The following is a 25,555-nucleotide window of genomic DNA, read 5'->3' as shown; positions in this document are numbered from 1 at the left end:
CACACGTATATGAGACGTAAAGAGGCTTTAGATCAAATAAACGTGAAGTTTAAACATGTCTTAAGGGTGCTTTAATAAGTATTTATGGCAACTTTATGCTGCTGAAAAGGCACCTAAACACACGTTATAATCCTCTTAATGCACACGTATATGAGACGTAAAGAGGCTTTAGATCAAATAAACGTGAACTTTAAACAAGTTTTAAAGGGGGTTTAAAAATCATTTACGACATCTTTAAGCTGCTGAAAGACAACGGGAAAACCGGAAAATAAGGACTAACACGGACCTATGGAAAGACCACTTAAATGCAATATTTACGTACTCGTATAAGTGGTGTATAGATCCGTAAAGAAGGAAAATACGTCAACATTACGCATGGTTTCAGCACGCTTAAATAACGTTTTTCGTGCCGTGCGGGAAACAAATTTCTAGCGGGCACGTTCGGAATTTCTTGTTTACTTGTTTGTTTGGCTGTACAATCAGCCAAGGTTCAACTCAACTATAAAAACCATGGGCTATTGGTAATGGCTTATTTAATAACCTTGGGAAGCAAATACAAGATTATTACATGAAGCAATTACTAACCCGTTATAATAACGTGCAATTTTGGATCCCCTCGGCCATACAGACCAAACACAACACTGAGTCAGACACACTATCAAAGAAAAAAATTTCAGTAAGAAAAACAACACAGAAATACAAGTAACCAGAACATAACTTTGTAGAAATTTGTATTCATTTCCATCCCACGCAAATAACAGACAGGTTCACAGTTTTGCATAGATTGTATAATGACCACCACCAAGGAATATTTAAAACAATGACTACAAGAAGATACAGTAGAAGCCAGTTAATTGCACAATGGATTAACACACACTTCTGTTAACTGCACGGAATCCGAAAATCTCAAACCGGTGCGGTCCAGCTGGATATTAAACTTTGCATTATTGCACCAGCTGGATAATTGCACAAAATCCACTGGCAAATAGGCCGTGCAATTAAGCTTCTACTGTACATGTACAAATGTAAGTTCTTCTTGCAGATCTTCTCTGCACTACAGCTTATTTTCTGCAAATCGTAATCATTTGGACTGTATGTGACATATTGTTTTTGTTCTGTTTCTTCTTCTCCAAACAAATGAGGTCAACGACCTGGACCAGACAGCTTTCACCATGGTCACCAGTAAAGTAGGGGGCACCCTGTGGTGTCCGGTTACATAATGTAGCAAATGGCTTAGCACAGAGCTGGAGGGGTTCAGGTCACATAAATGTGTTGGAGTAAGAATAAACATAACAGTAGTCAGTGTTAGACAACAACATTATTTTTGCTTGCAAATGTTACCTTTCTAGTTGAATATTATCTTCTCAATCTAAGTACATTAATGTACTACAGCTAAAAGGCACCTCTGTGAATTGTATCTCCCTTCCCTGTATAACATATCCCCACCATGGAATGCATAGTTATGTAGCATAATCAATAATACATATATAAATAGATACATTATGTCTTTAATAGAATCATAAACTTCTAGGGAGCTGAATTTTGCAGGACAAGTCCATGACAAGTCCCCTCGTTTCTGTTGTTGTAAACCCGACGTATGACCTCTGTGACCTGGCTGTCACTGATCTGGCTTTTCAGGCTCTTTGGTGTCACCTTTGCCCTGTGTGACCTTTGACCTGGCTGGTAGGGAGGAGGTCTGGATGGTCTGCTCCCAGTTCTGTCCATCAAACGTTTCCACGACGACTCGTTCTACTGTCACCTGGTCCAGACAGTGGGGCATCACACCTGCCAATCAATCAATCAATCAATCAATCAATCAATTAAATCATCACACCTACAACAAATCAATCAATCTTATATGAACGGTAGAGCCAATTGATAAAAGATTGACAAGCATATTTCCAGGGATTTCCGGGTTTAGGCCTTCTGGATGTAGTCTATTCAATCAATCAGTTGATCGATCAATCAATAAATCAATAAATCAATCAATAAATCACATGTTTTGAGAAACCAGGTCTAGAGGTTTTATTCTGAGGATGACCAGAGAAATTTGGTCTTTGTTTGAACAAGATCAGATTCTTTCCTTAAGTGTTATGTACCAACAAAGAAGAACATTGGTATCAGGATTCAGACTGACATCCATAGACAACAAAGCACCTTAACAGGGACAAGGGCATCACTATCTCAGGCCTGTAACTGTCAAGCCTTGTCACGTGGTAAGATAACTCCAAAAGTGAGATCTGACGTACCAGATTGAAGAAGTGACAGAGAGTCTTGAAAGCTTCCCGAAAGAAGTAAGCTTCTGTTGTGTGTAATGGCTATAATATACAATGTATTAGCCTGGGTAGCATCCTCTGTAGTAACAGATAGCTCAACCTTTTTACTTGCTTATGACGGACGTTAGCAGATTGTGCCAGCGGTAACTACAGAGGATGCTACGCAGGCCTGTTATATATTTCATAAAGATGAACTAAGCCATCTACATGTAGCACTTCTCCTACCGTATCCATCAGGATTGGATCTTGGGCTGTAGAAACTCTGGACTCCACACGTCTTACAGAACAGGTGCTTCGCTTGGTGGGTGTTAAAGGTGTAGCAGGTCAGGCTGTCCTCACCCTGAAAATTTAACAAAAAGGTATAAAGGTTAAAGGTTGTCCTCACCCTGAAAATTTAACAAAAAGGTATAAAGGTTAAAGGTTGTCCTCACCCTGAAAATGTAACAAAAAGGTATAAAGGTTAAAGGTTGTCCTCACCCTGAAAATTTAACAAAAAGGTATAAAGGTTAAAGGTTGTCCTCACCCTGAAAATGTAACAAAAAGGTATAAAGGTTAAAGGTTGTCCTCACCCTGAAAATGTAACAAAAAGGTATAAAGGTTAAAGGTTGTCCTCCCCCTGAAAATGTAACAAAAAGGTATAAAGGTTAAAGGTTGTCCTCACCCTGAAAATTTAACAAAAAGGTATAAAGGTTAAAGGTTGTCCTCACCCTGAAAATGTAACAAAAAGGTATAAAGGTTAAAGGTTGTCCTCACCCTGAAAATGTAACAAAAAGGTATAAAGGTTAAAGGTTGTCCTCCCCCTGAAAATGTAACAAAAAGGTATAAAGGTTAAAGGTTGTCCTCACCCTGAAAATGTAACAAAAAGGTATAAAGGTTAGGTTGTCCTCACCCTGAAAAACAGAATGGTACATGTATCAAGGAGGAAGAGCTCAATAGTGCTCGCTTTGCAGCCAGGCAGTCGCAGCTTCAACATATATGGCCAGCTCCTGTACAGAAACAACAGGAGCAATATGACTCATTTGCAGCAACCATGACTTGACTTAAGGCCACACCAATTTAATTTCTTGGTTCACGGATTTTTTCATAAAAAATATGGAGCGAGAGGGCGAAATAAAAATAAAAATAAAAATTGTAAAATGGTTCGGGTAAAGGTAAGGGCTAATCCCAAACATAAAGAAAAAAAGTTTTCAGCTTGAAAAAAGTTGAAAATTACAAAAGTAGTGTCAGTTTTTATGTTTGCTACACCAGAAAGTTTGTGAATGGTTTCATTAATGGTGAAAATTTTCTGAGTGGTAATTTTTATTTTTATTTTTTTTCCCAAAAAATAGGAGCGAGCGAATCCGTGAACCAAGAAATTAAATTGGTGTGGCCTAATCTTAGTTTAATTCATTTTGGACTATATAAACTTTGTCTTCATATAAATTCATAGTTAGGGTATAAAACCAGTGTCAATGGCAAAAGATAGTGGATGTTTCATGAAGTCTCTGACCATTTCCAAAATCATATCCAGTTGCTTGAGTAACCACTGTTTAGCCTACCTGCAGTAGTTTGAACTTTGCTTTGGGCACGATGAAGTGTCTGTTCTGCTTCTTGAAGCAAATACTGCAGCTGGAGACGTGGAGAAAAACAACAGCAGTTAAAAAACTACAGCAGTCTCAAGCTGAGAGACATGATTTAACAAGGACATGGTCTCTTAGTAACTTTACTCTGCTCTACTAGTACTCTTCAAATTCTTTGTCAGTAAATTGTTGTGTCTCAGCCATCATCCTTCTGATGCTTTACCAACCTTCAAATCCTTTATCCTTTCTGTGAATAGAACAGTATGAAACAGAAGAAATGGAGGTCCTGTGTTAACGAAGAGACATACCGCGAGCATGTTACAGAACCCACCACACTTATCGAAAAGAGTTCTTGGTATTAGTGGTTCTTTGGTGGCCCAAGACAATCTTATTTTGCACTTTTGGGAGTTTAACCCAAGATGGATTTGGCCATCTCTGGTTGGCCAAAACTTCTCTAGGACTAAACCTCTTTGGAGCGCTAATTTAGCTTGTTGGGCAGACTGGATTTGGTCACCAAAGAATCCGGCTGGCCGCCCATGTCGTCTGATACCATGAGTTTATTCATGAAACCGATAACATTGAAGTAGCCTTCAAGTCACATATTGAAGTGGCCTTTGTTCCATACTTTGAACTTTGAATTTTGGGTGACACTCTGAAGTTGCCTTTTTGTGTCACATTTTGAAAGTTTGAGGGTCACACTTTGAAGTCTTGCTTTGGGTCTTGCTCTGGGATTGCGTGATAGAAACCAAAAATACACTCACTTGCAGTCCACTGCCTGTAAGACAGGGGGCGCCATTACCACAAACTGCACAGCGCCACAGTGGCAACCGCCCGTGTGCACTACGTCGTTGTCTGTGGGAACGAGGTCAGGGGTCGCGTCCGTGGCTGCCTCCAGCGAGTCCGCAATCTCAGCACCCGTCGTCGGAACTTTCGCCTGATGATCTCCGCTGTTGGTAGCATTGGCAGCCATTTTATCTGGAAAGAATTAACAGACAAATTCTCTGAAGTGGATTCATGCCTATGGCCAAGGAAAATAAATGTTGTGTTTCCCTTTTCAGTCCTGAAAAAAATAGGGTCAGTAGGTACTAGTAGGGATTACCTTTTCTTTTAAAGTGACTTTTAAACTCTGGCCAAAGCTCAGTGATGCTATATTATTTAACAAAGTAAAACTGAAATGCATAAAGAGACTTAGATTTTCAATGTCAAACTTAAATTTTGTGCACAATGTTTACAAATATGTGGATACATTTATCCTTCATAGTGACAGGAATATGTGACTCTACTGTGCCCATCCACAAAAAAAGGCGGGTGTGCCTAAATACCACAAATGACCACAAACGACCACAAACGACTCTAGTATGCAGTGCATATGGGTCAAAGACCTTGTGTGGCGCTCTGGAGACAATGTTTACACATTTATGAATTTAAAAAATGCAGCAAGTCCTGCGTATTCACCAGTTATTTCAAGTTAGTCCGCCGGTTTCAAGATCGAAGCGATTCTGTACTGTCAATGAATGCGTGCTTGCATTGAGGCTGAAAAACACTTAGTATACAAGTTTTATAAGTTGACAATGATAGAATAGTGCCATGCTATAATCTATGAACCAACAGCGTCCATAGTTTTATCGTCCTGTCGTCTATGGAGCCGTGGAAGGTGTCGAGAACTTCCCCATGCAGACTCCTAGCACGGGCGATCCAACATGGTTACATGGTGGCCGAGAATCGCTTCGATCTTAAAACCGGCCGACTAACTTGAAATAACTGGTGAATACGCAGGACTTGCTGCGTTTTTTAAATTCATAAATGTGTAAACATTGTCTCCATAGCGCCACACAAGGTCTTTGACCCATATACACTGCATTTTAGAGTCGTTTGTGGTCGTTTGTGGTATTTCCGAGTTGTTTGTGGTCGTTTGTGGTATTTAGGCAGACCGAAAAAAGGCCTAAGGGTTGGCAGGTTTTTCTTTAGGGACTACTATGTTGGGAAACCAGATACACAGCATTTCTTTCCCTATGAGTCTAGGCCTATCCAGCACACCATTTTTTGCTGACAGGCAGGGGTTCAACAGACAATAATTGCTAGCACATAGATGTGGTGACTTGATGGTAGGTGCCAAGACATTTCAATACTTTAAGACTCAGTGCACTTCCTTCTGTCTCTAACAACAGACTCTAGTGTAGCTTGCAAAATAGTAATTATAAAAATTGGCCAGATTACCCTGGAAGCCAGGCTAAAAGTTCCAGGGTATGGCCAGATAGGCATGGACTATTACTAGAATTACAGGTCTTAGAAATTCAGTGTTCCTGCTCTGGCTATATTACACATAGATTGTTCTCCCTGCAAGGAATGTGCAGTTCCGGCTTCAGTGTTGTTTACACCACACAGGCACCAATGTGTGAATTTGCAAACAACTGAATGTCCCAAAACATGTAGCTATTAGCTTATAGCAATTACCTGTTGGGCTTCCCTAAAGGGCCATCTCTAATACATACTTCTAACTTTTGTTGCTCTCTGAACATTGCCTGAGGTATAGTGCGTCCTTGTGAGGTCACGGTTTACCCCACGTTATAGATTTCCATGGGCTCAAAGTTAGAGTAGAGTAGAGTAGAGTAGAGGTCCTTCGGTTGAGTAGAAAGTTTTGATACAACTTTCATCCAGTTACGTTTCTTAGTTGTAACTTGTTTCCCTCCAGATATGAGTTTATTTTCAACGTCAAATAACTAGGTGACGTGGCTGGAGCCAACAACATGTCAAAGATTATTGAAAACAAAAACAAATCGACCAAATCCGACCACGCCCACTAAATGTTCTTAAAACTCAAACTTAGAGTCAAAAGATTGAACAAACTGGACTAAGTCCCCGTTTTCAGCTTGCCTTTGTATTGAACTCTTACTACTGTGTTACCTGGTTCCGAAAGGATCTGCCAGTCTTATATTGCGCCTGAAAACCTGTCCAGAAATCGCACGAACAGCTAAACAGACTCACTTCCAATTCAACACCTGTACCTACAACTGTACCAAGCTGAGGGGGGGACTTCTGCAAATAAAGTAAAAAGTATTGATAAAATAACCTATAATCAATAAAACAGATAAAGTATCAATAAAAGATAATTTTTTATCATGGGATGCAGCATAAATTGAGTATTTTACTCTTAGGGTAGAAATAAGGAAATTTCGAAAAGCATTAACTCCCCGTAAAAGGGTTCAAAATGTGATCGTCTGCACACCTTTGACCTTACCAAGATGGCGGCCGTAGTTTGCACGGATCGCATTTTGGAGGCGATCGACACGGTTTTGTCCCAAACAGACCTGCCTGGTGACCTCCAGAAGGAGCTGAGTAGATACAAGGACTCACACTCCAGCGACAAGCCAGGAAACATCCCGTTCCAGACGGTGCAAAAACTACAGGAGCGGCTAGAAGGTATGTAGTGGGAGGGGGGTTTGGAAGGGTTCTTCATATTAGTACTTAGTTCATTCATCAGTCCCCAATGACCAGTCTCTAACTAAACTGTTCTTTGGGGGAAAGCTTACCTCTTTGTAGCATCGTTGAAATGTTAAACTACCGAGGTCACGGGTAAATTTCTCATCACTCGGTATCCAGTGATGAAGTTGCGTCGTCACTGGCTTACCAGTGGGGAATATTTATCTTCACTAGTTTTCCAGTGAAGAGAAACTTCGTCACTGGTTTACCGGAATCAGCACTGGAAACCACAAAGTTGAACGAGCAAAAATGGATAAAGATACACTTCCGGGCCAGACAAAGAACAGAGGCCATGAACTGATTAAAAACATACACTGAGTAGGCGACCTTCGGGTAGAGCGGACCAAATTTAACAGTGGCTATGGCGACATGTGTTTTTGTTGCATATCGAACTCAGCACTGGAATGTTCCAGTGCTATTAGAACGTGGTCACTGGAAGCCCACTGCCAAAATAATTTCATCACTTGGTGTCCAGTGACGAAGAGTCACCGATCACTGGAAAACCCAGTGAGGAAACGGTGACCTCGATGGACGTTCATCACTGGGTCACGAGTGCCAAGCGGAGTTCATCACTGGGTCCCGAGTGACCAGCAGAGTTCATCACTGGAAACCGAGTGACAAGACAAGGTTCATCACTGGAATTCCAGTACCGAGAGAGATTCATCACTGGAACAAAGCAATTCATCACTGGGAAACCAGTGACGAACTTTCTTTATTACTGGGCGTCCAGTGACGACGCTATTTTGAATGTATGTTCGTCACTGGAAGTCCAGTGAGGAACCCGTGACCCGCGTAGCCTTGCAACGTTAATTGTGCTGCGTTACTTGTGTCTTTCCATAATTTTCTATTTTGCTATTTCTAACGTTACATGCTCAGGTTGACTTGCACAGTTTGACTTGATCAGGTTGACTTCTTGAGGTTGACTTGCTCAGGTTGACTTGCTCAGGTTGACTTGCTCAGGTTGACTTGCACAGGTCTTCTGGCCTGCAGGGTCAATTTCCGGCCTGCAGGGTTGATTTTAGGCCTGCAGGGTTGATTCCATGCTGCGTGGAATTGACTAGTCACATGGTAGCAAAGACGATCATTTAAAATAGATTGACGCTTACTACAGCGGTATTTGCATAATCAATGAGACAGGATAAAACTAGAACTTTATAAAAAACTGAATATTTCTTGCATGTATGAGGTCTCTAAACTCTTGTTTTTGTAGATGGAGAGAAGAAGCAGTACCTTCATGAGCTGCTAGAGGGCAGTGATGTCTTCTTCCCACCAGTGGAGACACCTCCAAGGGTAAGTCTTTCGAGCTGTATTAAAAATTGTTAAAGATTCCTGCAGCTTTAAATGCCTGGAATGTTTAGATGGTGGCAAAGTACTTATGTCAGTAGCAGTCTTGTTTTAAGGGTTGTTGACTGAAATCAGAGGGTTCTGGGTTCGAATCCCGAGCAGACCCCGATGTTGTACTGTTGGGAAAAGCATCACTCCCGGGTGAGTGGTTCAAATCTTACAATTTTGTTCCCGTTTGTCATCTTGAAAAGGTGACTGCCACCTTCCACAAATGGTGAAACCTGATAAATTTCAATAAACCAACTGGCAGGAACTCACTTAGGTGTAGATATAACAAGTACAAGCAGAATATACAATCCCACCCTCATCAGAAAAGGGGGGCTATGTATGGAACTTTCCGGCACTTGGGACATAGCACTACACCCCCCCCCCCCGCCAACAAAACTTTTAGCTCCTGTAACTAAAACAACAGGAGCTAATTGACTCATTTGCATTAACTGTGTCTTAGCCTTGATATCCTTTGAAATCCAAATTGTCTTCAGCTTGACTTTGGCTTAGCTTTGTTTTCTTTGGAATCCAAATTGTCTTCAGTCTGTCTTGGACATCTGAAATTGTCTTCATTCATAGTTAGAGTATAAAAGACCTGTTTCTTCCAGATCTCTTCAGTGTCACTGATGAAGGATAGTGGATTCTATCCGAAACGTCTGACCGTTTCAAAACCATATCCAGTTGCTTGAGTAACTATTTTTGGCGTAAGTACAAGCAGTCTATGAAAAAGGAAGGTTAAAATGATATAATCTGTGGCCTTCCAGTACAGCTTTTGCAGTACAAATTGCACAACAGAAATATTGTGTATGGATAGATCAGTAGTACTGTCCCAAGATCTTTGTGTCACTGTTGGTTGGAAGAAAAATTTCGTCCTGAAAAATTACACCAGTCCTGTCATTTTTATTACACCTGTCATTATTAAACTCACCCATAAACTGCTTAGTATATATGGTCCAAGCTCACACCATACTTATGGTGACCTGGGATACTCCACTATGTTAAAAGGGGGTGTTGTGGTTGGAAAGGTTTCCCCTCTTGGTTCCTGTCATTCAGCTGCAACTCTGTCCTCTGGTCTGTGTGTTGAAGTATGTGTTAATTGGAGTCACTTGAGCCCAGGGATTATTTTTCTAGTTGTTGATGGTTACATTGTTGTAAGGACAGTCACACACAAGCTTCTAAATCATATATGGATGCTGTTTTTTGAAAGTCCAGCTCTAATGCAAGAGTGACACAAAAGTTAGATTGTTTTGCAATAGGATATTGTATGAAAATTTAATATTTGTTCAATTTGACAAAAAGTTGATATAATTTGAACAAGTCTGAAAGCAAAAATGACATTAGTGTTACTTTATTTTCCAATGTTATAAAGTGCACACTTTGTTTGATCTCCACTTGTCAACAAAAAGTGACACAGTCACAGTTTTACTGTCTCAAAAGTGAGCCCAGCCTGATGAAAAATGATCCAGACTTTATACTAGTCTTCCTGTGTATCACAGTAAGTTAGTAATGTACACCTCAGAGGGCCTGGGTTGTATATACCACTGTTTCCTGGGCTGTTCCTTCCAAGAAACCTGCTAACGAACATGATGTCTGAAAAGTCAGGAAGTCAAGATGTAATTTGAGGATCTTAAACAAATCTAGAATTGAAGGAAGGAAATAAACTGGTTTTAGCTGGGAGCCTGCTTAGCAAAACATACAATGTCACTAAGAAAACTCTTCATACCTTAATAATCTGAGTGACTAATTATCATAACTTTGCAGCTGCATGACTCTGTAGTTCATTTAACCCTGTTCCTGTTAGATTGCCTTTTGTCTTTTTTTTAAAGTCATTTTTCTGTACATGTCCAGTTTAATTAAATTTCCATCTTTATTCGTCATGTTGGAATTCCCAAATTTTTGTTTGCAAGGATGTCGGAATGAGCAGAATTCCTGTCAAACACGAGCAGCAACATTCCATCAAACGTCGGAATGTCGGAATCTCTCTCAAACTTGACATTTACAGCCCCGATCCGGTTCCAAAACGCCCCAGATGTGTCCCGTTAATGACGGCTGCTTCCTTTTGTTGAAATCTGCAGCTTCTGATGGCCTTAAAGTCCCCGCATCAGGACTATCGGTTACCTCCTATCACTCTGTCATATCAAACTACAGAGATACGTCTACATGCCTGCAGTGCCTGGCATTGTTGCTGTGTCTTTGACATTGAGATAGAGAGATAAAACCTATTAGTGAAATAGTACCGTAAATCTGAAAATTTTGCAGCCGTCTATTCACTTCTGTTACAGTACATTTTTTGTGTGTGTGACTATACTAGTTTCAGCTAGTCACCGATTTATTTCAAGTCTTTAAATTTCTCTCAACTTTCTCTCTAACTTTAATTTCCCCCCAATGTAGTCTACCAACTCAAAGGGCAGTTGGCTCTTTAATTTCCATTTCAAACAGTAGAAGCATTGAACGTTTAGCATCAATGGTCATTTCTAGACTGTCAGGATTATTAAAAATTTAAGAACAAATCTAGATCTTAAACAAGCTTCCATCCGACACACCATGGCCAAGAACTGGACTTTAAAAGAACTGGAATTTAAAAGCAAGACTCCCTCTGATAAAACTGATGTTGGTGTCACAGATATTGGGTTGTTTTGTCTCCATCCTGTAATCAGGGAGACTCCGAGAGGAAGTTGTCTGGAAGGTGATACTCCATCGGCTTCTCTCCCCTCCAGATTCCTGGACAGGTCTTCATTCATCTGGCCATTAAGGAGCCAAATAAAGACGTCAGGGTCACTCCTTAAAGATTAAGTAACTAAGGAGGACATCTGAGTGGTAAGATTGGAGAGAGTCCAGCAGTCTTTAAGGAAGTTCCAGGTGACTCATCGTTAATCTTCAGAGGTTCCAAGTGGAGATATCAGAGTGTTGATCTGTCAATTAATGAGGCCATTTGTGTGTCTGGAGTGTAGATAAGTACTGTGGAGCCCCTCTGATGTAGTGATTTATGTTTAGTATCTCCAGGACCTTTCCCTCCATCCTGGCAGGGAATTTGGAGTCCAGCCTTGGTAGAGGGTCTTCATGCTCTTTTCCGTAAGGCGTAGGCAGCCTATTTTTATTTCCCGTAACTCGTAGGGAAAACCATGTTATCTACGCAATTCGTAGCGAGGCGACCAAATTTAGCATAATTGCCTTCCTTGATATAGCGTAATACGTAGGGGGTCCTTTTGAATTAAGCCTAAATCGTTGTGGGGACCCCCCATGCAGACCCTCTTGGTAGCTTCAACTGGACTTTGTGTCTCCAGGAACTATTCTTCTGTCCCTGGAGGGAAATTTGCTTGTTGGGATGGACAAAAAATCACCTGTTTTGTCCAAAGATCTGAACTTCATGATATGAAACCATGGAGGTCTTTCATTTTTTAACCTCCTTGATGAAACATTGCCCCTCAGAAATGACAGAAAGGGACTGTACTGAGCAACTGGGTCCTCAGTGACCCTGAAGAGGGCCAAAGTACTCAGTACAAAAAGTAACTCATAGCTACCAAATGTTGCGTAATTGTCCTGCTTGGTTTTTACATAATAAGTAAAAGCATTTTCAGGATCCCCGAGGCAGACCCTCTTGAGTACATACCAGTAATATACTAGTAACTTCGGAACCTGTTACAGATTTCAAAAGTCAATCATTTCTTATTTGACAAATGATACTATGACCAGAAATACAATCCTAAATGATATGGATAGAATAAAGGAAAGCTTGCATCCATGCCTACACATGCCTTCGACATAATGAAAAATCATAGTCCAAATTTAAAATGACCAAGGGTCTCAAATTCAGTCAAAAGGTCATGACCCCTGTGACCTTGGGCTGCCCGTGACCTTGTCCAGTCTTGATACAGCATGTTGTCATCCATCACTTTGAACCTGGAGTTCCTCTGCACCTGCTGGGCTATAAATACAACAGCTGAGGCCTTGGGCTGCGTCAACTTTAATTTGGTAGTAGTCAGGGCTCTAGCTAACCTGGAATCCAGTCTACTTGTGGCACGGCCTACCGTAGTTAGTGCAGGCTCTCTACAGGGCCAGAGTACTGTAGGTCTCCGCCGCCGGGATAATCATTCACACCCGGTAGGATTTTCATGCGGTTAGACTTTGCCCAGTGGGGGTTAATTGCCGGCCAGCAAATAGCTTCCACTAAGGACCTTTTATCAGATTTTTGTCCGTCAAGGTTGACGGATTGGTTTTAAAATTTTTCCGTCACACGCAGCAAATTTCCGTCAATTGACAGAAAAACGGATGCTGGCTAGAGCCCTGCATGGTAGTAGTCCACTGTTCTGCTGCTGCAGTGCTCAGAGCTTTAATCAGTCTTTCTTCAAATCTCTCAAACATGTTTACACTTTAGTCCTTTTTCATTTCATTTCAAGTACAACAAACATTAGAATTCAGACAGCTATCAAAAAACTTTATTGCCACCAAAGGTATTTTTTTAATCCATGATACATATACTCGCGTAATTGTAGAATCTTTACATCTTCATACATACATACAGATAATTACAACAAGCCAGGACAAATCTACACTTGTCATTTTTACAAACCTGTCAGCAAGTACAAGAAATAGTCACCGTGACTGTTGTGTTCTTGAAGAAATGTTGATAAAAATTAGGCATCCAGGTAGTTCAGTCTCTACATACGTACACATATACAGCTGGATAAAATTCAGAGATTACTTCCACTGGTGTGGCATCCATGTGGGTTCGTGTGCACAGCTGTCGTGTTCTTCGATATCTGACTGAGATACAATTAGATTGATATCATAGTATTGCAAATACTGCAAAAGTAAGTAAACAATGCTACAAACCAAGTGCAATACTCGTACTACACTGTACGTGTATTTGGCACAATTCACTCCTTGTTTGCCTCTGTGAACAATAAACCACTTGATGGATTGATTGATTGATTGTTGAAGTTACCAACCTGGGATTGATGTGTTAAAAAATTTGCATTTTCCCAGAGTGGAATTTGTTATCACCAAGCAGAGTAGGGGCATCTAAATTTGTAGATGTGCAAAAGTTAGATGTGACGGGTCGTTCATTGTAATATAAGTTATAACCAGCTGCTGCTGCGCTACGTGCCTGCGAAGCTGGTGTGTTACGCTGAAGGGTGTTCATACTGGCTATATACATGTAGATACAAATTACAGATACAGATTGTTTGAAGGTGCTACTTAGGCTATGCAATATGTACATCCATATGAGTCAAGATTATATCTGTCATCCGTGTCCGTTCATGTGGACGGCCGTCCCGTTCTCCGCCCGCTGTATCGTGGCGTGGTTGTTCGACAGGTTCACGGCGTTCATCGACCTCTGGAACACGTCGCGTCGCTTCCTGCGGTAGCAGCGCATGTAACAGTACACCACCGTGGCGATGAGGAGTAACAGGACCACGCTGCCCAGCGTGTAGCCGATCGTGATGTACGTGTGCGTCAGCTCAGCGTCCTCCGTACGGAACTCCACGCAGTGGTCGCCCTGCGGCAGCAGGGACTGGGTCACACACACCGAGTACCTGGGCAGGGAAGGGCACAGTCATGGCTACATGGGTCAGAGGTCAACATGAGTGGGACAGAAAGAAATTCAAAGCTGGAGACAGCCATGTTTACTTTAAGAGCTCATCTTCCAGGACTTCCACTGTACATAGCGTCTGTCATGACAGAGAAGACAGGCGCTATGTACAGTATGCACACTACAAAGTTGTAAGTTTAATAGGGCTACCGGACAGTTTGAAATTTCAATATATGAAGAAACAAAGTAGCAATACCTTGAGGACGGCTTGAGGTTTTTCATCCTGTAGAGAGACGCTCCGTGCTTGAGCACCGCTGTCTGCTGTAGCGACTCCCCGACCCTGTAGTACAGCACTCGGTACGTATCGAGCGTCAGCAAGTCCGGCTCATCCACCAGGGGGAACCACTGGATCAGGGCAGAGTTCGACGTCACGGACGTCACGAAGATCCGTACGGGAACGGCGTCGCTGGCGATGGAGCGACAGTTGGGGCCGGCGCAGTCCGCGCGTGTCACGTTCATGGTTGCCGTGGCGTTGGCCCGCCCCTCCTGGTGAAAGTGAAAGTAAAAAGTGTGAGTGATGTTGAACCAGTTAAGCTCCCAGAAGAGCTACACTTCCAATGGTCGTGACAGAGAAGATGGACGCTATAGATAGTATTTACAGGTTTTTTCAATAAACACAATGATTGGAGGACCACGTGCACGGCTCAACGTCCTGTCCTCAGAACTGCAACCCTTTCTGGAGGTGGGTGAGGGACACAGCCAGAATGAAAGTCATGGCTTCCAGTTCCAGAGGCAGGGCCGCTAACCACTGGACTACACATCAGGGCTCGAAATACTTTTTTCTGCAACCACGCCAACCAGTGCAGGTAACATTGAAAATTACCTGCACCAGACAAATTTTACCAGCACCACTCTAAATTTACAGCTGATAACAATCCTCATACATCTACATCACAGGACATTTATGTATAAAACCCAGTATATGGACCAGTGCAGGTTAGGTGCAGGTATAGACACCAGAAATACCTGCACAGCTCCAATACTACCTGCACTAACCTGCATATTATGCAGGTAGTATTTCGAGCCCTGCACATGCTACCCAGCACTTACTTCTAGCAATTACTTTCTGTCCCAAGAGTCACTAACCACTCCACTAGTCAAGGATTACAGACACAGCATGTACAGAACACAAGTAATCAAGGAAAACTAAAGTTCAGCTGCACTACCTTAAGAAGCTGCTAGGAGGCCTATCATGGAACTTGACCTTTATTTTCCCGACCCCCACCCACCTACCAAATATCATCAGGATCCATCCAATGCTTGTCGAGTCATGCTGTTCACAGACATACAGACAAACACAAAACAAAACATGACCTTCTTCAAGATGGTGAAGGAAACTACGTAAGCGTGTAGAGACTGAAACAAGTACAAGCTTAATTGCACATCCCATTTGTCTGTGCATTTCGTTCAATTATCCGATTGGTGCAACAAAGTGAAGTTATCAAAGTGTACCGCACCACCACGGGAGTTTGGGATTTCGTGCAATTAACAGAAGTGTACGATTATCCATTGTGCAACTAACTGGCTTCTACTGTACCTGGTTGGTTGCGATGCAGGTGTAGGTCCCGGCGTCGGTCTGTCGGACAGGCGAGAGCAGCAGGCTTCCGTCGTGAAGGATGCGGATGCGGCGGGTTTTGGAGGCAGCGGAGATCACGGCTCCCATGGGGAGGATCCATTCTACTTCCGGGTCGGGGTCACCTTGGAAGGGGGGGGGGCATGTTATTAGAATACATGTCTATTGCAAGATTTAGTCATATACAGCATAAAGGGTCTCTCCAGCACAATTTGCCTCTATAGTATTTGATTTCACGGTAGCGGGAAAATTGAGTTTTCGCTGTGGTTTCAAGTTTGCGGTGGCGCCATAGACTGTAGCCACATACTAGTAATATAAGGGATAAATGTTCGTGGTGGTTTTAAATTTGCGGTGAAGAGGCCACCACGAAAACTGCGAACATAAAACTACCGGGAACTAGTCTGCATTTACAGTAGTTTAGTTTTGAGAGTGTTTAAAGTTTAAAGTTCAAAGTACCTGTGGTGTTACACAGCATGACTGTTGTGTGTCCCGACAGCACGTTGATGTTTGTCGGGTAGACCGCGACCGTCGGCGGTCGGCACGTCAGCGCTCCGATTGGCACCGCCATCACGTTCCGCCCCTTTAGGTGTCTCGGCGTGTCGCACACGATATCCGCGTTGTTCGGCACTGATACCTGCGGACAAGACAACAAGGGATACTGTAATGTATTCACAGTAACCTCTACCACAAAACCACCACAGAAATGCTACTTCTGCTGGCCTTCCCCCTTGCTTCAGTCTCAGACTCTCCATTTTCTCCCTGCCACAAAATTAATTCCTTGCCAACTTAAATGCATTTACAGTAGACATCCAGGTCATGTCTTCAAGTGCAACAGATTTATCGACAACTCAGAAAGGAGATGTTTATAGTAATACCTTCTCTACAAAAACTGGGGTGTTATGATCTTTAAAGGCCATTAACCTTTAATATGCAAAACAAACAACAAACAAACCTTTGTTGCGTCCAGCCACTCTCGGAAGGACTGCAGCGAACAGTTGCAGCTGAACGGGTTGTTATGGACCGCGGCCGTTTCCAACGCCGGCTGGCTCGCCAGGAAGTCACCCTCGATGCTGGCGATCTCGTTGTACGCCAGGTTGATCCAGGTGAGCGCGGGAAAGGTCGGGAGGTCGCCCGAGGGCACGTGCGCCAGGCGGTTGTTCTGGAGGTCGAGACGGAGCAGGGATGGGAGGCGCGGCAGGACCGCCCACGGGAAATCCTGCAGCTGGTTCTCGCTCAGCCACAGCTCCTGGGAAATTCAGTTAAACATCAATAAACCTATGAATCAATCGATCGATAAATCAATCAATCAATTAATTTCACACTGCAGCTGGTTCTTGCTTAGCCACAGCTCCTGGGACACACAGTAAAATATTGGCAATCAATCGATGAATTTATCAATCAATACATTAATGAATTAATAAATCAATCAATGTTAATTTCACACTGGAGTAGGTTCTCACTCAGCCACAGCTCCTGGGGAACACAGTAAAATATCAGCAATCAATCAATTAATCAATCGATTAATTAATTAATTGATCAATCAAGCTTTGTCACAAAAGAGAAAGTCCTGGAATCAATTCTTGCTCAGCCACAGCTTCTGTACAGTTTGTCAATACAAAAACAATTCACAGGTCTTAGTGGCAAGTGTGCAGATGTTGACACACTAGCTGGCAGCACCAAATCCGTAGGTGCTTTTGACACCTTTAGACAGATTAGCCGTGAGGCTCGGTGGGCGTCACTCCACCGTCATGGGGGCAGGGGCATGGCGAGGATCGAACTCGGTACCTACTGATTGTGATTCCAACGCTCTAGCCGTTGCACCACACAGACACTTTGTCAATCAATCAGTCAATCAATCAATCAATTGCTCAATCAAGCTTTATCGCATAACAGAAATCTGCGAAAGCTGATTCTTCTTCAGCCACAGCTCCTGGGAAATAGCAGTAAAACATCAGCAATCAATCAATCTATTAAACAATGAATTGATCAATCAAGCTTTATCACATAACACAAAGTCCTGAAACTGATTCTTTGCTCAGCTCCAGCCCCTGGGGAACGCAACTTAACATCAGCAATGGATTAATCAATTGATAAATCAATCCATCGAGCTTATTATTTGTCACAAAATAAAAAGTGCTGAAGTTAATTCTTGCTCAGCTACAGCCCCTGTACACATTATGAATCAATCAATCAATTAATGTTAATTTCACTCTGAAGTGGGTTCTTGCTTAGGCCACACCAATTTAATTTCTTGGTTCACGGATTTTTGCATAAAAAATATGGAGCGAGAGGGCGAAATAAAAATAAAAATTGTACAATGGTTCAGGTAAAGGTAAGGGCTAATCCCAAACATAAAGAAAAAAAAGTTTTCAGCTTGAAAAAAGTACAAAAACACTATAACTGTACAGAAACAGCACCTGTTCGTTGAAAATTACAAAAGTAGTGTCAGTTTTTATGTTTGCTACACCAGAAAGTTGGCGAATGGTTTCATTGATGGTGAAAATTTGCTGAGTGGTAATCTTTATTTTTATTTTTTTTTCCAAAAAATAGGAGCGAGCGAATCCGTGAACCAAGAAATTAAATTGGTGTGGCCTTAGCCATAACTCCAGGGAAACACAATGTAAAACATTGGCAATCGATCGATTGATCAGTCAATCAAATCTTATTACACAACAGAAAGTCCTGAAAATTGATTCTTTCTCAGCCACAGCTTCTGTGGGGAACACAGCAGCACTTAATCAATCAATCAATCAATCAATCATTTAAACATTATAATATCACATGTAGATCTTCTGTACCTCTTGTAGGTCACACCATTGCATCTGAGGTCACAGAGACACTTGACCTTGAAACCGATAGTACTTGACCTGAACAAATGATATCTTAAGTTCCTTTGAAGTCCTCCCAGTGGTTAGTTTCAAATTTACTGGGAACAGATGTTAATTATTAAGGACTAGTACTCATGCTCCTAGGTTTCCTTTGTCCAGACAAGCTCCAAAATTCATTAGTTGACTTATCTCTGCATTAAAGGACCAGCTGACCATATTTTAGTGGTTCTTTAGAAGAATTTTCTCATTGAGGAAAGCATTAAGAACACTATCTATAGCGACAAACTTTCTAATATACAAATGTTTACTGTAAATGCATTTAAGTTTGCGGAGATTTCGCGGTAGTGTAAAACTGACTTTTTGCAGTGGTTTTAATTTTGCTGTAGCACCATGCACTGTAGTCTCTTTCTGTTATGGAAAAATTTTCGCGGTGGTTTTAAATTTGCGGTAAAGCGGCTGCCGTGAATACCGCAAACATTAAACCACTGGCGAAAGTTTCTGCATTTACAATATATTAATAATACCAGATGTTAACAGTTAACTGAGTGGTCATCTTGGGTAGTTACTATAATTTACAATTACTGTTACAGTACTAGTACTCAGTGACTGCGCTTAGTAGAAACAGATGTTTTAATTTGGCCCAACAGTATTGTAAATGCAGAAACTTTCGCGCGGTGGTTTAATTTTCATGGTTTTGCCGGTGGCCGCTTCACTGCGAAATCAAAACCACCGCCAACAATTTTGCTAAAATATGGCAGCAAAATCGAGACAACAGTGCATGGTGCTAACGTTACCACGAACTTAACACCACCGCGAAAAGTCCTTTTTCTCGCTTCCGTGAAATTAATTCTCCGCGAACTTAAATGCATTTACAGTAATCAGAAACCCTGCAGTCTCTCCCCTAGTAGGGAAATCATCTGTCAATGCCATAAATTAGTCGCCAGCTTCATTAGTAACCCTAGAGCTTCCTTTATGGAACCATTTCAAAGCATCTGGAATTCTCCAAATTCCCATTTTTCAAGCAGCCTGCTTCCTCAGCAGTGGATACTGTGGTCTCAGGAAGATTGACTTAGTAAGACTGGCGAAAAATGTTTCACAGCCGTGGAAACAGGCATACTGGTAATTGACCAAATCTGTGGTTTTGTGGTAGTACACTACAGCATTGTTTAGACTACATGAACTTGAAATATCACAAACTTTTTTCCAGTACAAAATTATGTCCCTAGATCTTACTTTATACAACCAAAAATATGAGACTGTATTTCTTAATTCATAAACAGTAGATTAATTGTAGTGACTTTATTTAACCACTACAATTTCACCACCACAACTATTTATATCGCTCTTCTGCTCACCAAAAAATTCCCCATTGCGAAAATAGAATGCCGTGAACTAATTCCTTTCCCCAACCTCTAAAACTGCCCAATGCAATATTGAACAGAATCACAGTAGATTATACAGTGGCATAAAGAGGAAGAGTGTCTATAAAATTGAAATAAGGTTAATATTCATCTATCTAAAACTTTTTGAATCACCAATTGCTAGACTTATTTAGAAAAGGTGTCTTTGTATATGACAAAACACAACCAACCCTGTCTCCGTTGACCCTATAAACTTGACATTTTAAATACACTTAGAAAGCCTAGTCTATCACAGTATTACTTCTTTAATTGTTTGTTCTGGAGCAACAGGCTTTTTGTGAGCCCCAATTACAATTTTCTCTCTGCAGTTCCCCCACCCCCACCCCCACCCCAGGAGTGTTCATGCCTGCGCATCTGTTACAACTTTGTAACAACTTTAGGCTCTGTTGTCTTAGCTGTGATGGGCACCAAGCCCCCTTAGCAGCCCTCTTCAGTTTCCCTGATGAGGTCAAACCACTTGGGAGGATGTCAAGGTAATCTCCAAGCAGATGTTGGGTGGAGGATCTTCTCATTTTGTGATGACTGACTGGCTACTAGTTCTCTACTGCCAGTGGGTAGAATATTCAGAACCAGAGAGCTGGCAGTCAAAAAATATAAAGATGTTCTGTCTATCTGTTAGAAAATTAATGTAAAGGGTTTTCTATACTAATTTTTCTGTGAAATGATACTACATCAATTACTTCCTATATAGTGCTTCAAAAATATTTATAATCAAATGTTTTATTGTTATGCAATGATTTCCTAAGTTTCAATATCAAGACCCAGGACCTTCTCTAATTTCTCTTTAGACTCTGTTGCCATCAGAGCAGTGAGTCGACATTTTATGTCCAAAGTTTCAAAGCTGATTGCTTGAATCTGCCATTTTAAACTTACATAAAATACATTTTCATCAGTTTCATGTCATGAAGTCAGCTTTTTAAATGGATGGTGAAATTTTTGTCCATTCCAACCACGGTCTCCAGCTTTAGATTCTTTTCTGCCTGTCACATAGTTTGGGAGCCCATGTTGTTCATTTTCCTTGTAAAATCTGTCATTTCAAGCTTTTGAAAACACATTTAAGAAAATTCAACATATTTTCATCAATTTTATGTACTGAAGTTCAGATTTTGGGGATGGAGGGTGTAAATTTTTTGTCCCTCCCAACAAGAAAACTTCTGCCCTGCATTGCATGGTACCCAAACAGCCCCAGGCTGTCATAATGAATTTGTGCTGGTGTCATCATATCTGTAATCTAATTAACGTGATAAATAAGCGAGATGCCTCCGCCACATCTGTTGGGAATTGATACCATCAGGAAATGCAGGGAATGGAGGGATCAAAGTCACCCTACCCTGATACCCTGCACACTGGCTTCCCTGGTGAATTTTGTTTTAACTTCTGGCAATATTCGATATCTATTTTGCTGTGGAACCAAACCTTAATTGGACCTGGCAGTTTTTTCTTGGGGCTAGAAGAGTATCTGATTTGGTAAAGTCTAACCAGTCGCGATGTGTACATGTGATGGGGGAAAGATTATTTCACTACTTTTAGGTTTCAGTTTCCTGTTTTCTTCAGCCCACGGTTACCAAACAAATCATGGGGATTTTTCCTGTGTCAATTTATACTACACTAGATCTAGAAGCTATTTTTAAAAAAAGCAAAATTATGAACCTTATTGATATCTAAAAGAAACCCTACCTGATTTGAATCAATTGGCAATGATTGTACGGCAGACTTGACAAAATGTTTTTTGGTTTAGTTTTGTAAGTTGGATGAACAGATTAATCAACAGAAACAAGCATTTATATGGTCTGAGCAAACTTTTATTACGTATTCTAAGAATCATCACCTATCACAAAGTATGAATGTTTGTTTTTTGGCTCTATTTTAAACAAGAAAATAGATGATTTTACACCAGCAGCAACTATTTGGATATCCTCTCATGAATCTTAATTTGTACAGTACGTTCTAAAGTTTATGACAGCTTTTGACAGTCAACTGTTAGTAAACAAACTGATTGGACAATATACAAAATGATCATTCAACTTTTGCTAAGTACTATAGAACAGGGTTTGACTTTACCTAACTCGTGGGAAAATACAAGTTGCTGTAACTGCTCTTAGCTCTGCGGGGTTTTAATTTCAGAGAAGTTAGAGAGGAAAAGAAATGGTGGCTTTTAATTTTAGTTCTTGGATGAAACAATAGGCTAGTTTGACAGAAGACAGAAGAAGCATTTTTGCAGTGGTTTTAAGCTCGTGGTGAAGCAGTCATCGCAGAAAACCTGAAACGCTTCAAGGAAAATATTAGCTTCTACACTGACATCACTGACGAAAGATAATGGATGCTATCTGAAATGTCTAACCGTTTCCAAAATCATATCCACTAGTAATTGCTTGAGTATTTGCTACTTGGGGTATCTTTAATACTGCCTGGAAGTCTAACCTTGATCAACATTTCAGAATCTACGGTATGACGAATTAAAAATGGCTAGTGATGTCTTTGGGGGTCTAACTCTAAGGGAAAATCTAGCTGGTACTTTTTTCAAAGCAGTCATTAGAAAAGGCACACAAGTTAAGTTTGCTGTCGCTGCTATTAAGTTGTCAATGTCTCTATAAACAAACAGTGAAGTGACTGACGATAAACTATCTGTGCAGAAAGATAACAAACTGTCAAAGTGTCTGATAGTACTAACAACGTCATTTTGCAAGTATTATAACTTTTCTGTATGATAATATGAAACTTTGCTGTTACGTTATTAAAAAATCTATATGTTAGTACTTAGGTGTGAGAGTCCACAAGCAAATCTTATTTACGTAATTCATAGGGGGCCCCCAAACTTTGTGTAATTGCCTTCTTTGATTTAGAGTAATGGTGGTTCTTCTGCATTATGGGGAATCCCCTTGCAGATCCCCAGGTGTGTAGCTTTCAATGTGGGCTCCTTTAATGAGACACCCCACATTAAGTGCCAATGTTAAATTTTTCCTGTCATTTGTCCTAATATCTCTATTGCTTAGATGATACCATAATTTGTACTAATAAGAAAGTTCGTCTGGTCCTACTAGAGCAGCCTTGGTTGTATCTGATGCATCAGAAGCTCCACTATAGAACATTATAAAATTGTGAGTGACTGACAGCAGTCCATTAAGATGGGAAAACTCATTCACTTGCATAGACTGATAGAGAGCAGAGCTGTGTTTACTAAACAAACAAACAAGTAACAAACTCCTCAGGACTGTGCTGTGGCCATCAGAGTCTTCTTGGAGATGTGTAAATCTTGTAGCCAAATGTTAGTACAAGTAGCATGGCTGTACCAATAAATAAACAAACAAACAAACACCAGAACTCCTGTGTACTGACCTGTATAGACGGGATGGCTAACAGAGCGTCCCCTGAGATGTGGGAAATCTCGTTGCCTTGTAAGTACAGATAACGGAGCTGGGTAAGATTTTCAAACGTTCGGGCCGGAATCCCGGCTATGCTGTTCCAGCTCAGGTCCAGGTTAACCGTTGCCGCCGGCAACCCCAGGGGCACGCCCTGCAGACGCTGGTCCACGCAGTTCACGTGCCCGTCGCGCCAGCAGATGCACTTGTCCGGACAGCCGAGCCCCTGCCCCGAAAACATCACGGACAGAGCGAAGGCGACACACAGCCACATGGCTGGGGTAGTATTTACTTAACCTGCAGTTGTCTCCACTCCTTTCTACTAACACAGCCGCAGCACAGAACTCCAGCTGGATCTCTGACAAGTTCCTCTCTCCACCACAAACTGTCCTCCACAGCTGGCCTGCATATACAGCCTGTAAACTAAGTAATACTTAACATCTGACCCGTGGACCTGGGTTCAATTCTCGCCCGATCATCTATCATGGGCATAATTGGGTTCTCATGAAGCCAGCCTTTGTGGGACCTGATCCTGGATGATTTATACCCCTGCACTTGTCCTGGATACTCCGTATCACTCCTGTTGTACAACAACCGGTCTCAGTGATGTATGGTGAGGAAACACTCCAAACAATTCCACTCAGAGGATGTAGAACAAACCGCTGGAAGTTAGAGGGATGTTGACGGATTGTCACAGACAAGTGTGGTCATGTCAGCTTCTGTCAGGAAGTTGTCCCCAAACTGCTGATTGCCTGACAGTATCCCTTACTGGTGTCAGGTCCACTCAGAGCTGTGAACAGACAGATGCGATATCGCCTTGCCTCCGGTGGTACTCACAACGCACAAACCTCCTCTTTCCTTGAAGATAAAAAAGACGTCACCAGCTTCCACCCAGCCTGGAGGACTTGTCTCACTCTCTGTGAAAGTTTCCCACTGGTCCAGCTGTCGGTTTATATAAAGGTATACATACTCCACTTGGAAACTCCGTGAAAGTCTCTCTCTCCTAAAGAAGTTGTGACCATATTTTGTTAAGGTCAGGAGTTAGCCAGGGTTGAGTTCTCACATGTCCTGTGTGTAAGAGGCTGGGGACGTCCCAAAAGGATGAGTCCTTTGGAACCCTGCTACCAGCTGCCAAGTCACATACTCCATGTGGATCCTTACCCCACACAGTGCAGGAGTCCACCCCTAACAGTTTCACAACTGTAGGCTGTAGGATTCGGTACAGGAGGGGGGGTCAGGTTGGGGAGGGACAATCTGAAGTGATCAAACCCAGATGTACACCACCATTACTGTATCCATACTTGGCGCAGAAGGCTTTAGTGAGATCAGGGGGGATTTTTGTAAAGATGGCTGGATAAACTGCTGGTCTGCAGGGATGGTGTGGTAATCCCCCAGTCTGCACACCCCCTGTCTGGACCGGTCCACCACGGCTTGATTGCCTTACCATAACCACAACACTGAGGAGATAATTTTAGCCGCCTGCAGTTTTTGGGAATGCGGGGAATGGGGAAGAGGGAAATGCAGGAAACGGGAAGCGATCGTTTGCTGCCCGACCGCAAAGCATTCGTCGTAGGGAGCAGTGCAAGTAAGGAGAAACTTTCTAAAGTCGTATCGAAGAACAATTTGTGATCGCAAAATTAGAAAATTGAACATCACGATTGGACTTGTGGAGTAGGCCACATCAGTGCCTTAATTTGTTCTACGTACGAAATTCTGTAACAGTGGAACTCTTTTCATTCGAAAAAATTGTCTCTGATGAATCATACTCATGGCTTTACTTATAATCAGAATTGTTTAAGTCTTGCAGATCAGTTTTCATACCATTTTGCTTACTCACATTGTTTTTGTAGCACTGAAGGAAATACTCTTAATCCCTGTCCATACCGGTAGTTTTAAACATAATTACACTTCTCCTTTCTTAATGCAGGCTATATGGACTCTCTACTCATATGGTAATTATAATTTTAATGTGTTGATGATGTAAAAATATTAGCTTGGTAAAAAAAAATGACAAAATTAGGCCCTAGTTGAATTTATAACTTTATGAAATAAAGCTTTCAAATTTCCAGTATCATTCCAAATTTTAATAATAATAATAATAATCTGGTGTATTTTGCCAGCCAGTAGGTACCCA

At 41.6% G+C, this 25,555-nt stretch overlaps 3 protein-coding genes across 5 annotated transcripts in view; 1 reads left to right on the top strand and 2 right to left on the bottom strand.

Moving 5' to 3' along the window:
- Window positions 1-714: 714 nt before the first annotated feature.
- LOC118426665 (centromere protein V-like) lies at window positions 715-6,869 on the bottom strand. Its single transcript, XM_035836185.1, has 5 exons — window positions 6,740-6,869; window positions 4,597-4,810; window positions 3,815-3,884; window positions 2,502-2,616; window positions 715-1,785 (listed from the first exon to the last, which is right to left on the bottom strand). The coding sequence occupies exons 2-5, from the start codon at window positions 4,803-4,805 to the stop codon at window positions 1,619-1,621; spliced, it is 561 nt and encodes a 186-aa protein (XP_035692078.1). The 5' UTR covers window positions 4,806-4,810; window positions 6,740-6,869; the 3' UTR covers window positions 715-1,618.
- Window positions 6,870-7,026: 157 nt separating this feature from the next.
- LOC118425885 (transmembrane protein 199-like) overlaps window positions 7,027-25,555 on the top strand; it is a 37,540-nt gene continuing 19,011 nt past the window's right edge. For 2 of the 3 annotated variants that reach the window (XM_035835020.1, XM_035835019.1), the window contains exons 1-2: window positions 7,027-7,255; window positions 8,526-8,605. In XM_035835020.1, the coding sequence (XP_035690913.1) occupies window positions 7,078-7,255; window positions 8,526-8,605 (258 nt within the window). In that variant the 5' untranslated portion in view covers window positions 7,027-7,077. The remainder of the gene's footprint in view (window positions 7,256-8,525; window positions 8,606-25,555) is intronic. The other variant, XM_035835021.1, reaches the window with a different exon arrangement.
- On the bottom strand, window positions 13,056-24,990 carry LOC118425883 (immunoglobulin superfamily containing leucine-rich repeat protein-like). Its single transcript, XM_035835018.1, has 6 exons — window positions 23,399-24,990; window positions 16,766-17,059; window positions 16,270-16,447; window positions 15,778-15,938; window positions 14,437-14,726; window positions 13,056-14,184 (listed from the first exon to the last, which is right to left on the bottom strand). Exons 1-6 carry the CDS (start codon window positions 23,693-23,695, stop codon window positions 13,893-13,895), a joined length of 1,512 nt encoding a protein of 503 aa, XP_035690911.1. The 5' UTR covers window positions 23,696-24,990; the 3' UTR covers window positions 13,056-13,892.

This window comes from Branchiostoma floridae, chromosome 11 (assembly GCF_000003815.2).
Source record: "Branchiostoma floridae strain S238N-H82 chromosome 11, Bfl_VNyyK, whole genome shotgun sequence".
NCBI classification, from domain to species: Eukaryota; Metazoa; Chordata; class Leptocardii; order Amphioxiformes; family Branchiostomatidae; genus Branchiostoma; species Branchiostoma floridae.
The sequence above is the reverse complement of the archived record's forward strand: the minus strand, read 5'-3'. Positions and strand labels throughout refer to the sequence as shown.